At 29.6% G+C, this 14,149-nt stretch overlaps 1 protein-coding gene across 2 annotated transcripts; it reads right to left on the bottom strand.

Moving 5' to 3' along the window:
- Positions 1 to 203: 203 nt before the first annotated feature.
- On the bottom strand, positions 204 to 1,818 carry LOC149220312 (zinc finger A20 and AN1 domain-containing stress-associated protein 4-like). Of its 2 annotated transcripts, none has more exons than XM_089384751.1 (3): positions 1,632 to 1,818; positions 1,362 to 1,459; positions 204 to 1,243 (listed from the first exon to the last, which is right to left on the bottom strand). In XM_089384751.1, the coding sequence occupies exon 3, from the start codon at positions 1,128 to 1,130 to the stop codon at positions 582 to 584; it is 549 nt and encodes a 182-aa protein (XP_089240877.1). In that variant the 5' UTR covers positions 1,131 to 1,243; positions 1,362 to 1,459; positions 1,632 to 1,818; the 3' UTR covers positions 204 to 581. The 2 variants fall into 2 exon arrangements, with proteins under 2 accessions (XP_089240877.1, XP_089240876.1); XM_089384750.1 differs by having other exon boundaries at positions 204 to 1,209; positions 1,632 to 1,817.
- Between the last annotated feature and the right edge of the window lie 12,331 nt (positions 1,819 to 14,149).

The following is a 14,149-nucleotide window of genomic DNA, read 5'->3' as shown; positions in this document are numbered from 1 at the left end:
GATATGAAACAATCACAGCCACAGGTCACCAATTAGCAATTAATCCACCACTGAAACAGCCACCTAACTCGCAACAAGCATATCAAGAAATAGCTAGGATAGCCATGATTTTCATAGAAAATATTTTTTTGAACCATGGTATCAATTTATTTCAGTTTATTCTGCACAATATAAGCAAGAACGTTCTAATACCTGCTACCACATTATAATCCAAAGAGGTCTTTTTATAAAAGAGCATAATTCTGAATTTAATAATCGGGTTTTGAGCCCTGACAGGCCTTCCTTTATGGAACAAGGATAGAGAGAATAACTAAAGCCCAATCTGAAAGGGTCCTGAAACTATACAGAGCATCATCAACCACAACCCTCAGCCCGAAGTGGCCTTGAGATATATGTGTTCATATCTTTGATGCAGAGACCAGCATTCTGTCATTAAACGAAACCAAAAGACACTGAAAGCCAATTACTAACGAAAAGGTGTGAGGCGGTTCAAAGATCTGAACTCCACCCGAGAATCAATCCGGTTCTTCATGATGTCGTGGCCTTTTGTCAAATAGAATCTGAAAGCATTTAAAATCCAGTCAAAGTTTATCAATCTTGGCAGCCTTCACGACAGGGTTGGCCTTGGCAATGGCCTCGCGACCGGCAGCCTTGAAATCGAAGGAGCAGCTGTGTTTTTCGGCATATCGGTGAAAGCCGCAGAAAGTATTTCCGCATCGACATTTGAAGCCGGTCAGACCGACCCGTTTCCTGCAGGAGAAGCACCGGTTAGGGGTTTCGGCAGGAGGCTGTGGAGAAGAAGAAGATGAACCTAAATCAGCCAGGTGAACTGACGAGGCTTCGACTACGGCTGGGGAGATCGGTGCACGGCTTTGTTCGACGACAGCATCTGGCTTGGAAAGAGGGGCCTCCTCTTCCATTGGAGAACCCGCGGCAAATGACTTCTCAACGGCGGCCATTGCAGATGAGGCTTGTGCCTCCTTCATAATCAGATCCCTGTAACACTTTGAACACAGGTTTCTCGTTGCCGAACTGCCAAAAAAGCCGCAGTTATTGGCGCAAAGAGTGTGCCCTTCTGGAGCTTGGCAGCCGGTGCCATCAGCTCCGATGTTCCAGTTTTCTTGGTCCATCCTTTAATCCCGGAGAAATAAACCGGCTTCTTTTGATTATCCTCTTACACGGCTCAAATTTCCTTCGACAATAGATTAGCTGCAACCGGCCTTCGTAAATTAGTGGCTCAATCCTTGAAGTACACACAGAAATTAAAATAGCCAGCCTATTTTCAATCCAAAAACTCGAAATTAACAGGAGGACGTCTTTTTCTAAAAGATTCATTGAATTTTCACAGGTTGGGCACCTACTTGAATATTATCTTGCAGAAGACAAATTCCAGGCGATTATTACGCTTCCCACACTCCGATCCGTTCCGGGAGAATAATCCAGAGTACTGCTTCCAAATCTTGAAGATAACGGAAATTTCAGACAATTTTTCCAAGAAAATGATAATCTTTCACGCTTTTTTCAAAGATTTATACAAATAGCAAATATTTTACCCTAGGATACAAAATTACTCTGTTCAACAACAATTGCCAGAGAAATCAAACAATCGGATCGGTTTTTGCCGGACTTACAGTTATAAGGCCGTTGAAATTTGCGCCGATTCTTCGAGGCTCCGAGAGTTTGCTTCGAAATCTTGTATAACCAGGCCTACAATGCCCTGACCTGCAGAACACCACACAACAAGCTCCCGAAACCCTGAATACGAACCGAACACGGCAAAGAATGGGAAAGGTGCCGTCTAAGAAAACGCATTATAACGAGGTTTAAAAGAAAAAAGGAGTAACTAAGAAGAAGATTCCCGATGCTTATCTTTTTAATTAAATAAAAACACGAAATGACGAATAAAGTCGGTTACCGAAGTGGCACGCTCACCTACTCTAATCACGACATCTTTCCCAAGACTGTTAGGTTAACGTAATTCTTTTACTTTCCGCTCAAGGAATCGCTGCTGCGCTCACCGTTTTTCCTGAAATCCGCCCACGCTCATCGGTTTTCGATCTACCTTCCTCGCAAATTCAGTGATAGGATGAAATGCCGTGGCTTGTTCCTGACCTTCCACACTAATTTGGGGATTATTTATGCCCACTTGCGCCTTTTATTATTTGACAGCCAACGGATCTTCGGGTGCGGCATGAATTTTTATCATTATTTTATGTTTTTTATATTTATAATTATTTAAAAAGAAATAAAATATATTTTATTTTTAATTTAAACGTATTAAGAAGTTGCACTTTTTAGGTCCAATAATTTAAAAGTGAGATAAAGTCTGGGATACGACTCGTCATATCATTTGGTTATTTTGGCCTTTTTTTTTTTTCAATATTTCTATCTTAATTTAATTTATTTGGAATTCTCGCTTTGATGTAAAATTGAGATTACCACCATTGTAATTTAAATGTTTTAGGTCTTTGTCCTTCATTAATATTCTTCACTAAATTGTTTTTAAAATATTAAATGCTTAAAATATTTATAAAAAAATATTATAATTTTGAAGTAATAATAATCTTTTTAAATTATAATTTTGAAATTTACTTTCATTAAAATTTATGTAATTGTTATTCCAATTTAATTGACATTATTTCAATTTTTTTTTATTTATGAAACATCCAAATTTTAAAAATGGTTGGAAATATTTTGTATAAATTTATCAAATAGATCTATTTAAATTACTAAGAAAATCGTATCATATTTGTTAGAATAGGTGTAAAAGTTGTTTTTAATGAAAATTTATCTAATTTTTTCTGTAAGTTTGGTATGGCTATATCTTTATCATGTCCAATATAAATTTTTATCAGATGGACCGATGACTTCACATCAAGGAGTGCCTTAACAATCACCATCTAGCCAAGACGCCCTAGACACCATCCATCCAAAACCCGGTGGACACCATCTATCCAAAACCCGGTAGACTTATCTAATCATACTTTGATATAAGATAAAGATTATCAATAGTGTGAGAGTAAGTTTAATGGTTAGAAGATAACTTTACAATTTAGAATTTTTCAATAAAGAAAATTTTCAAAAGATTCTTGTCCAAAAGCAATTTAGAATTTTTCAATAAATAAAATTTTTAAAAGATTATGGTCCAAAAGCCATTTGGAGAGAAAAAGAATTAACAAAAAAAATCAAAACATTATTCTCCAAGAATGTGGTTTTTCTGGAAAAAAATAATTAACAATAACTTTAAGACACTGACTAATTAAAAAAAAAAAAGCTCCAAAGAAAACACAAGAAAAACTTGTAACAATAACTTAATATTTGTCCTTCATTAATCAAAATTTTAAGAGTGGTTAGAAATATTTTATATAAAATTATCAAATAGATCTATCTTGATTACTAAGAAAATCATATCAGATTTGTTAGAATAGGTGTAAAATTTGTTTTTAATGAGAATCTATCTAATCATATTTTGATATAAGGTAGAGATTATCAATAGTGTGAGAGTGAGTTTAATGGTTAGAAGATGACTTTTCAATTTAGAATTTTTCAATAAAGAAAATTTTCAAAAGATACTTGTCCAAGGTAATCTAGAACTTTTCAATAAATAAAATTTTCAAAAGATTATGGTCCAAAGGTGTGGGTTTTCCAAAGAGAGAATTAACCAACAAAAAAAAATCAAAAGATTCTTCTCCAAGAATGTGGTGTTTTTAGAGAAAAATAATTAACAGTAACTTTAAAATAGTGACTAATAAAGAAGAAAGCTCCAAAGAAAACAAAAGAAAAACTGGTAACAATAACTTAACATAGTCATCAATAAAAGAAAAAATAACAAAAAAGAAGAAAGCTAACCAATAAAAAACTTATAAAACAACCAAAACTTATCCAAGTAAAACTTACTATTACCATTATGATAAATCAATTTATTTATTTTTATAATAATAATAATAAAATCACATATAAAAAAAAATTGATTTAAAAATAGAAAAATCAAATTATTTATTTTTATAATAATAATAATAATAAATTATATAAAAAATGTGATTTAAATAAAATCATTTAGTTTTATAATAATAATTAAGAATTATAATTAATAATAGTTATCATCATATCCTCCGGTTTTAGATAGGTGGTGATTTTGTGCTTTGTTGAGACATTTTTTGATGTGATGTCATTGGTCCAATTCTCAATAGGTGGTGATTTTGTGCTTTGTTGAGACATTTTTTGATGTGAAGTCATTGGTCCAATTCTCAACGGGTATTCGGGTTAATATATTAAACATAATAGAGATATAATCCTACCAAACTTACAAAAGAAAATAATTATAATCATATTAATTAATTATTAAATTATTATAAATTTTTTAACTTAAAACTATTTAAATATTTTTAATTTAAATAATAAAATTATAACATTAAATAATTTTTTTATTTAAATGAATGTGGAAATTTTTTATCAATCGTACACGTGGCATGCAAATTTTCATGCCATGGATGAATATGAAAGAAATCATTAAATACTCACATAATATTAAACTCCATATTATCACCATATATAGCAAATAGGTAGCAAGTCACATGCGAGATATTATGTTGATATCTAGAATGCTAAACATGGGGCTGGGGTCGAATGATTTTTTTATCTTATTTTATTTTTACCTTTCAAGTGTTTGGTTGTTTTTGGAAATTTTAAAAATATTTTACGTAATAAGGTTGCGCATTGTTATAGATCTTTTTGTAATAAATGTTTTTACATATATGCATTGTGATTATAATTTTAATTTTTGATCAATTAAATAGTTAATGATTTTGTTAATTAATATTTGGAATGTGACAAATGTATGGTAATTATAATATTTTATATTTTAATGGATTTGAATACGTTTTTTATCAAAATTTTAAATTAATTATTACAATTTAATTTTTTTTTGGTCGATCTCATTTTTTATCAAACTTTTAAACTAATTACTACAAACTTTTTTTGTTAACCACAATTTTATATAAGGAAGATTTTTAATTTTTTAATAAATTCTATTGAATTTAACTTAATGAACATTGCTTCTTATTAGGATTGATATTGTTTTTTTATTAATTTAGGAAAGTTTTTAATTTTTTAATAAATTTTATATAAGGAAGATTTTTAATTTTTTAATAAATTCTATTGAATTTAACTTAATGAACATTGCTTCTTATTAGGATTGATATTGTTTTTTTATTAATTTAGGAAAGTTTTTAATTTTTTAATAAATTTTATTTAATGTAACTCAATGAACATTTCTTCTTGTTAGGATTGATATTTTTTTTTATTCATCAAATTTGTGTGGCACGTATTTAAAACATTATTAACAATTTTATCATTATTAACCTTATTAATTTTTTAAAATTATGTTTAAAATCTACTTTTTTCTATAAAAGAATAAAGAAATTAAAAATATTGACATTGATTTTTCCTTGTTCTCTATTATTAGCACGAGCATTTAGAAAATGAAGTTATTGAAAATCTTTATTATTAAAAAAATTAAAATTTCATTTCATGTAGATGATAAATTTTATTATTCTGTTTCTACATTGTAATGAGCTGAAACATGTTCTCAATTATTTTAATTATTTCTTTGAATACATTTAGGATGAATCAGGGTTCCAAAAGTGTAGACAAATGAATTTTAATGTAATTTTCACCAAAAACATGTCTCAAAAATCTAATTCATTATTTAAAAAATAATAAAATAAATAAATAAACAAGTTAATTGAGTTTATTTTAGGTGATTGAAAAAAAAAATCATTACCTTATCTTTTTCTCAATGTATAATTTCCCCAAATTTATAAAAAACCAATTTAATAAATAACTACCTACCAATTTATGCTATTATTCATTCTCTATAAACATTATCTTGTATATCATTACTCAAACATTTACATTTACCACTCTCTTATATATCATTAACCCTAAAAATTTTAATTTTTAAAATATTTTCTCAATAAAATAATTTTAAATAATAATAATAATAATAAATAACTAAATATTAAACCTTCTTTCCCATCTCAACCTTGGTCACTTTTACTCATCCCTTTCACACTAGGTAGCCTACCTCAAACGAAAGTAGCCTGCCTCAAACCTAACATTAGACGTTAAAACTAAAATAAATACTAAAACACACTAGGTGGCCTACCTCAAACAAAAGTAGCCTGCCTCAAACCTAACATTAGACGTTAAAACTAAAATAAATACCAAAACTTAAGTTTATACTTTAGAATAGGTTGATCCATTTTAACGTTGGGTGATAAAGGATATTGTCACTATGCATTTTGCCTTGTTGTGCACACTCACAAGATTCCATGTGTGGCCATTGATAGATATTTGTAAAAATAGTAGGCATCCATATAATATTTAAAAATTGTTATCTCAACTTTATCTCTAAGTTCATAATAAAGAATCAATAATGCTCATTCTTCTTTCATTTTATAAATAAAATATTAAGATCCTTTTCTTTGTGAAATGTTTATATATATATATATTATTAATATTTAATGAAAATTATATTAATGTTAAATACTATTTTATTTTGATTGTACTGAAAGCAAAAAAAATGCTTTTTCTCATAGTACAAGAAATGTTATATAATAATTAATAAATAAATAAATTCATATATAATAATATTTAAAAAATTAAATTAATATATATTTATATTAAATTCGATTTCACTAAAAATAAAAAAATTTAAAAATATATTTTTATTTATATAAAATTAAATTAAATAATAAGAATACACTTAAAAAAATGATTTTCTAATATTTAATAACTTTAAATTTAAAATATCTTTACATTAATATTTTTTAAATTTGAAAATTACAAATTATACATTCAATAAGTTTAAAAAAATATATGTTAATTAAATTCAATTATTAAAAAATTCAATATTGTTGACGAATCACATTAAAAGTATGTATAAGAACTTAAGTTTTGTAAATTTGATTCATTTCTTAAATGTTAAATTTAGAATGGGAATTAAAATTTGTAAATTTGATTCATTTTTTAAATGTTAAATTTAGAATGGAAATTAGAATTAATGGGTAGGAAATCAACCAATTTTACAAGTAGAAGTTATTGAATTACAAATTTATAAATGGTTATTTGAATAAAATATTAAATTTAAATAAATAATAAATATTTTTGTTTATGATTTTATGTTTTCGAATAAATAATCAAATTATTGATGAAATGTGAAAAAAAAGAAAGAAAGAAAAAGAAAAAAAAAAGAGTTAATCTAAATATTAGTGTATTGAAGGTAAAGGGTAAGCCTCTTTATGCCTAATCCCATGACCCGGCTCCATGAACTCATATAGGCAAGGGCCCCTTCTTGTTTGGGTCCAGATGTATCAACAAGTCATTTGAAATATGTCATCAACTCATCATTGGTCTTAGATGCAATGGTTTTAATACAAAGTCTCTTGGGTAATTTGACATTTCATCTCAATACCCTAATTCATTTTTGAGCCGAGAGGCTCATTCTACAACCCAGTATGATGTGTAACGATGTCCATCTGTCATCAAAGTTGAAATTTTTCTCATGTTGCCCAAAAAAAAATATACAAAAACATTTAAATAATGTTAGCTCATAAAAAAATTTGCATGTGGGGAAATTGGATCCCTCTCGGCTCATGTTAGATCAACATTTAAGATAGATCTATGCTGGTGGTATGAAGCCCTGGGCATGGCAGGCAGTAATGGAGGCATGTTGGATTAGAGAAGTGATGTCTTCTTCTGTCCTTGTCACATACATGATTGATTTGATGTATGGTTTTCGGTCGGTTTTGAAGCAAGGTTGTGTTAAGTGGAAGGACATAAGTCGCTCTCTCTCACTCTTATTATTTCAATCATGCTCATGCTTTCCCATGCTAGGAATGTATTGGGATAATAGAGATCTATTTGGTGGCTCCAACTTAGGTTTCAAGTGTGCATAAGAAGGTGAGCCAAGGGTAATCAAGAATTGTTTCTTAGACATTTCATGAGTAGCACCTCTTGTGACCAGTGGAACCGACTTTCCATGTTGCATGGAGATTTTAATTTGTGTCAAATTAAATAATGGTATGTGTTAGCACATGTTCACTACATCATTCTACGTGATAATAATGGGCATCCTTAAGGTTTTTTGGATTAAGTCCAAATTAATCCTTCCTATGACAAACAACAATTAGCGAACATTTTGTTGGCAGGGAAGGATTGATATTTGTTGTATAAAGCAACTCAAACTAAAAAAATGGGATTCCTTCCATTTTTGGTTTTTTCACCAATTGTGGGTTCATGTGCTCAAAATTTCATTGGTTAAAAAGTTTCCTCTTGGAGTCTTGAAGATACAATTTTTCCTGGAGCTATGTCTAGCCTTATATCTCATTGCATTTTTATTTTAGTTTATTTGGTTGGTCACTTTGGTTGCAATCAACATGTTTGTATTATATTTAGTCATGGCTTAGAAAAATTGTTTAGGGATTTAGCATGCCCTTCAGTCGATGTCTCAGGGTTTGATTTTTCCCTCTCTAGAAAATGTAACACAAGTTGTCTAGGTACGTCTTTATAGTGCATTCTTCATGTTCCTTCTATTGATCCTCATATTTCTTTCTATGTTATAAAAAAGTGGTTTTGGGAATTTGAGGTCCAAGACAATCTTGTATATCATATAAATTGAGTTACCTTGTAGGAATTTGAAAGCCGCAAACCTTTAATCATGTAGATTTATGGTAGCTCTAGAGCTCAACAAGATTAATTGCAAGAATAGTAAAAGATGCAAAAAGAAATATATGTTTTCCAATTAAATCACAATTAATTAGTTTCCAACATCACCTCTTCTATGGAAATCCTTATCAATCATCATAGTTTCATTAAGAAATAAGAAGATGATATTTACACCCTAAGTCAACAATTGGAAGAAATTCAACTTTCTATGTGAAATCATCATCCTAAGCTTTCCTTTGCAAGCAATTTTGTTAACTCCTATCAATTTAGTGTCACCAATGTCAATGAACTAGTTTCAGAAATGGAAATGGGTCTTTCCCATTGTTTTTCTACTTCTCCTCATCTACTTAAGTAGTATGGAAGTTAAATTCTACAAGATTTTGGAAGTCTTGTTGGAAAGTATTTACTTTTCAGTTTCTTAGTTATGTTGTAGTTTCAAGCTGGCATTTTGGGGATATAGATAGGCTAGAATAAAATTTTTGTTTAAGCCTTCCTACAAGAATCCTACTTTTTTTAAATGTACCTTTATGTATCAACTGAATCCAAACACAGATCTTCAGTTAATACAAATTCTTGTTATGGTTTAAAAATAAATAATGATTTAGCTAAATATCAAATTGATATATAAGATTTTTTTTTATTAGACATGTTTTATTAGTGTGTATGTATTTTATAATAAAATAAATTTATTAATGGTGGCTTTTCAAGTTGCCAAAGAGTGGTAATGTTTTTTCCCATCAAGGTTTGAGTTTCTCCAGTGGCATGTTTTCTACTTATTCTTGTGCTTGTGACAATGCTTATATTTATCAAAGTAATTGATGCTAAGTGTGAGTCATGGGTAGCTTTATTGAAATAGATACTTCCACTCATAATTTGTTAGCAAAATTATTGAATATATTATCATATTCAAAATGTGTGTTCTTGCTGTATCAATATATATATATATATATATCCAAAAAATGGTTTTTCATTATTGTATACATGATTTAAACATTTCTATAAAGAAAAAAGGGAAAAGAATATAATGTGATCCAGAGTAATTCAACTTTTAATGTTAGTCATCATTTCATTTATTTATACTCTGTTTTCTCCAAAAAAAAAAATCTTCAATTCATATAATTATATTCTATTTCTAATGAATACTCTAAAAAAATGTTATAAGGCATTTATCTTCTACTTTAAAAATGATTAGATAATATTTTACATTTACAACAATCCAAAAAAGTAAATACATTTTAGAGTATAAAATGGTCAATCAGTTCTTCTCTTTTAAAGAACATATATCGAGAAAACATCCCCTTCTTGAGAGGGGATAGATTGAGGAGAATATCTCTCCCTTCCCCACCCAAAGAAAATAGATAAAAAAAAATATTTTCCTCAATATCTCTACCCTCCCACATGTATGTAATCCCCTGCCTTGACAGGGGAGATATTGAGGAAAACATCTCTCCCTTCCCACCCAAAAAAAAAATAGATAAAAAAGATATTTTCCTCAATATCTCCACACACACACACACATATCCCCTCCTCTACCTTCAAATATATTTAAAATTACAAAATTAACAATTCATTGTTCTCTTTTAAATTAGAAACTCCCTTAAATTATAGTCACAAATTACTCTTCACTTATATTTATATCCCTATAACTTTAACTATAATATATATATCAAAAATTCGTAATATAATTCCTTTTTAATTATTAATACACTTAATATCTAAGAAAGTGGAAAACCTTATTTTAACCCACTCTTCACCTATATTTATATCGCTATAACTTTAACTATAATGCATATATCAAAAATCCGTAATATAATTTTTTTTTTTTTAATTATTAATACACTTAATATCTAAGAAAGTGGAAAACCTTATTTTAATCCATGATTATTAGTTATAGATTTAATAATATTTTATTTTATTATTTCACAATAATTGGTGAATTGGTAACTTCAAATCAAGACCCATTATCAAATCACAATGGTTGTCACTATTGATCCAAATGGATATCAGTGGTCACCCATTTATTCCATAGTCACACGGGCTTCACTCAATGAACCTCTGACATATCACGTGCATTCGTGGCATACTATAAAATACCCTTAATTAGACTATATATTGGAAAATACCTCTAAAAATCACATTGTTGAACCCCTACCAATATGAACCCGATACACCTTCCCAATTTAAAAAACCCTCAATTTCACTAGATATTGTAGGTATCCATTTTTGCATTAACATTTTTTATGCCTCTTTATATTTTTTCATCGACTTTGAGCTCCATTTTTTATACTTGCCAATATGAAAACCCTTTACCCTCGATTATATGCTCAATATATTATGTTGTTTTTTCTCATTATATATCCCCCACTATGAACACACATGGTATGGTATTTCTCCCCCGTTGAAGCCCTTGTGTCCATAGTCTCATAACACAATTTTCTATTTTATCTTTTTTTTTCCACGGTTTTTTAGGCCTGAATTTCACGAGTCGTTTTGAGGCCCTAAACAATGTTTTTTGGGGAAACAAGCCAACAAAAGGTTAAAATTTTTTCAATAGTAAAAAAATGTACTTCTTAAATAGACCTTTCCAATGGGCTATAATGTGCGCCAAATAGAGATCGTATGCCAAAATTACGACCCCAGGATGTTGGCGTTCCAACTTACCCCATCGGGGCCCATAAGACTTTGGTGCTTCATCTCCTAGGATTAGGATTTTGGATGTTTAGGGTTTCACATTGTTTCATTATGATAAAAAGGCCCATGATCCTCATTCTAACATAGTTCAACGAAGGCGCATAGCTGTCACATCTCTTCTCGGAGATAAGCTACCACGAGTCAAAATAGTTTGTTTTCATTCTAGATTTATACAATTTTGGCATTTTCCATTTATTGATAGAAGTCAAGTTTTAGAGTATCTCTATATTTTGGTTATAAATTTGCATATCATTCCATTCCCTTTATAATCAATTATTCCCCTCCATATTAGGATATTCAAATTTTCTTGTCCCTTCGAGCTTATAAAAATTACTCATCATAATATACAACTTGTTCGATTTTTTTTACACAAACTAACATGTCTCCAAAAGAATAACATCCAAACAAAAATAATTTAAACTCCTCAAACTATTATCCTTTAACAATAATATCTTATATTTTTATAAATGTAAACATAACCATTTACATATTTTTTCCCTTATTTATTATTTCATTTTTCAATTAAAAAAAAATTATATTAATTTTTTATCACACAAAATATCGTATTATATTTTACCAAATATCTAGATTCCCGAAAGTAAATTCTTCAAAATCATATAAAAGTTGTTAAGAAGGTGATCATCTTACATACACATAATAATCAAATAATTCATTTTATTTACCCTATGTATTTACTATTTATGAAGTCTAGAAGATCATCATCACCATCACACTCCATGTAATATGATTTTTATTCGATTTTATGTCCACTTAAAGTCAAAATTTGAACAATTATTGCTTTCACCTCCAGTTTGATGATTGCTTTCACCTCTTATTCATCGTTTAAGTCACTCTCAATTATTAATATTGATGTTGCACGAAATTATTCATAAATGATGTATAATTAAAATTGCCCACCTTACCTTTTCTAAATTTGAAAAAGGTGTCCCATTTCCAAGGTTATGACCACAAGTGGAAGAGGATTAATTGGATACCACACAATCATAAAATTGATAGTGGCATCCATCTTCAATATAAAAGACAAATGTTTTGATAACTAAGAACTACTAAGATTTTGAATTATTGAGATACAAATACCAAATGCATTAGTTCTAACTTTTTAGTGAGATATGTCAAAATAATGCATTTTAGGTAACCACTTTCACTTTGGTTACTCATGAATTTGTTTTCCTCCCATTTATGATCTTTTACTTTATGTATCTTATTATAAACAATGTCAATATATGTATTTGATATCCTATTTATTTATATACAATTTTCAAGTTAAATTTTTTTTTTGCATTTCAAAGTAAGTTATTTTTTCTTTATCACATTTTAGGGGACAAATTTAGTTCAAGACTTACATAGAATTGACTCAATTTTTTAATTTTTTTTTCAAAAAAGTTGAAGAAAATTCAAAATAAAGCTCATGTAAAAAATTTTGATTTTAACAATCTTTCTCTTTCCTCACGCATTTCATGTTCACTGTCACAACATTCCTACGGAATCTAAATTGATTTAGGGGTAGGGTTCTTTCATTTTAGGGTATTTTTAGGTTTGTTTGGCATTGTTATAAAATATAGTTTCATTAATTTTGACATTTTTTTTTAGAGATAAGCCTAACATTGTTTTAACCATTTTTTATTCTCATGTAATTGTAGTGTTTTTCATTATTTGATTCATTAATAAAAGTTGGTTTTCAATATAACAATATACTTCGAGATTGCATTTGTGTTCCCTTTGCAGTGTTTCATTTCTTTCATTTTATTTACAATCTAATCTAAGTTAGTAGTATCAAAGAATCTTTTCTCTATTGTTTTCAAATGCATGTCCCCAATGATGTTGAGGTATAGGGAGTTGGCCCTAGAACTAACCAACCTTGCTAAAGGCTTCCTTCATCAATCCAAGCAACTTATTTGTTGATGGTGTTAGAAATCCGTCAACCAAGGGGTCTCCCTGATGTGAAGTCCCAATTATCTCTCACACCGTTTAGAGTAGGAGCCCCATCCAGAATATCGCCCTAGTTGCCAGTTATCTTAGAGATATGCCTTGGCTCTAACTGCCAGCAAGAGAGAGGAGTGCACATGCACCTTCAAAAAGTAAGGGGGTGTGCTTGGTGACTGTTTGATCATATGTGTGCCAAAGTTCTTTCACTGTAGAGGGGAGGAAAAGTGAGCCTCTAAGAGAGAGGCAGTAGTACCACCCTTGTAGAGACACACATGAATAAGATGGGTTCGTACAACATCAAGCGGAATAATCCACAGAAATGCGACGGTCATTAAAACCAATATAACAAGGAAGATTTGTCTAATATCCAGCGGAATAGTCCACAAGGATGCGACAATGATAATAGCAATAACAACACATTCTAAATATGATAAGTGCCAAAATAACTGAAATAGTTCAACTACTTTAGCACAAATGAAAGCAAACATGAATTACAAACATTCACAAAATAGTCTTACAAATATCCACAATCCATGCATGAAGAACATGTTGGCCTTGAAGGCTTCTGTTATTATGTAAATGTTTCAAGACACATGTATACAATGAACATCATTAGCTCCAATATTGGAGCATTGGAGCCACTCCTTGCTCCTCAAAAGAATTGATTTGTCTCTCTAATGCCTTGTGGGAGGAGCCAAGGTGAAAATTCCTTTGATCATACAATGAGGGAGTATATATAACCAATGGGTGATGCTTCCCCTTCCTTGTGACTACCCTCATGACT

Source organism: Pinus tabuliformis, chromosome Q (assembly GCF_031772625.1).
Source record: "Pinus tabuliformis cultivar Carrire ecotype Pingquan chromosome Q, CPIR1, whole genome shotgun sequence".
Lineage (NCBI taxonomy): Eukaryota > Viridiplantae > Streptophyta > Pinopsida > Pinales > Pinaceae > Pinus > Pinus tabuliformis.
Note: the sequence above shows the minus strand (reverse complement) of the source record. Positions and strands in the feature narration are given on the sequence as shown.

Bases quoted from the DNA above. Each gene is read 5' to 3' on its own strand.
- LOC149220312 (XM_089384751.1), bottom strand. From the start codon at position 1,130: ATGGACCAAGAAAACTGGAACATCGGAGCTGATGGCACCGGCTGCCAA.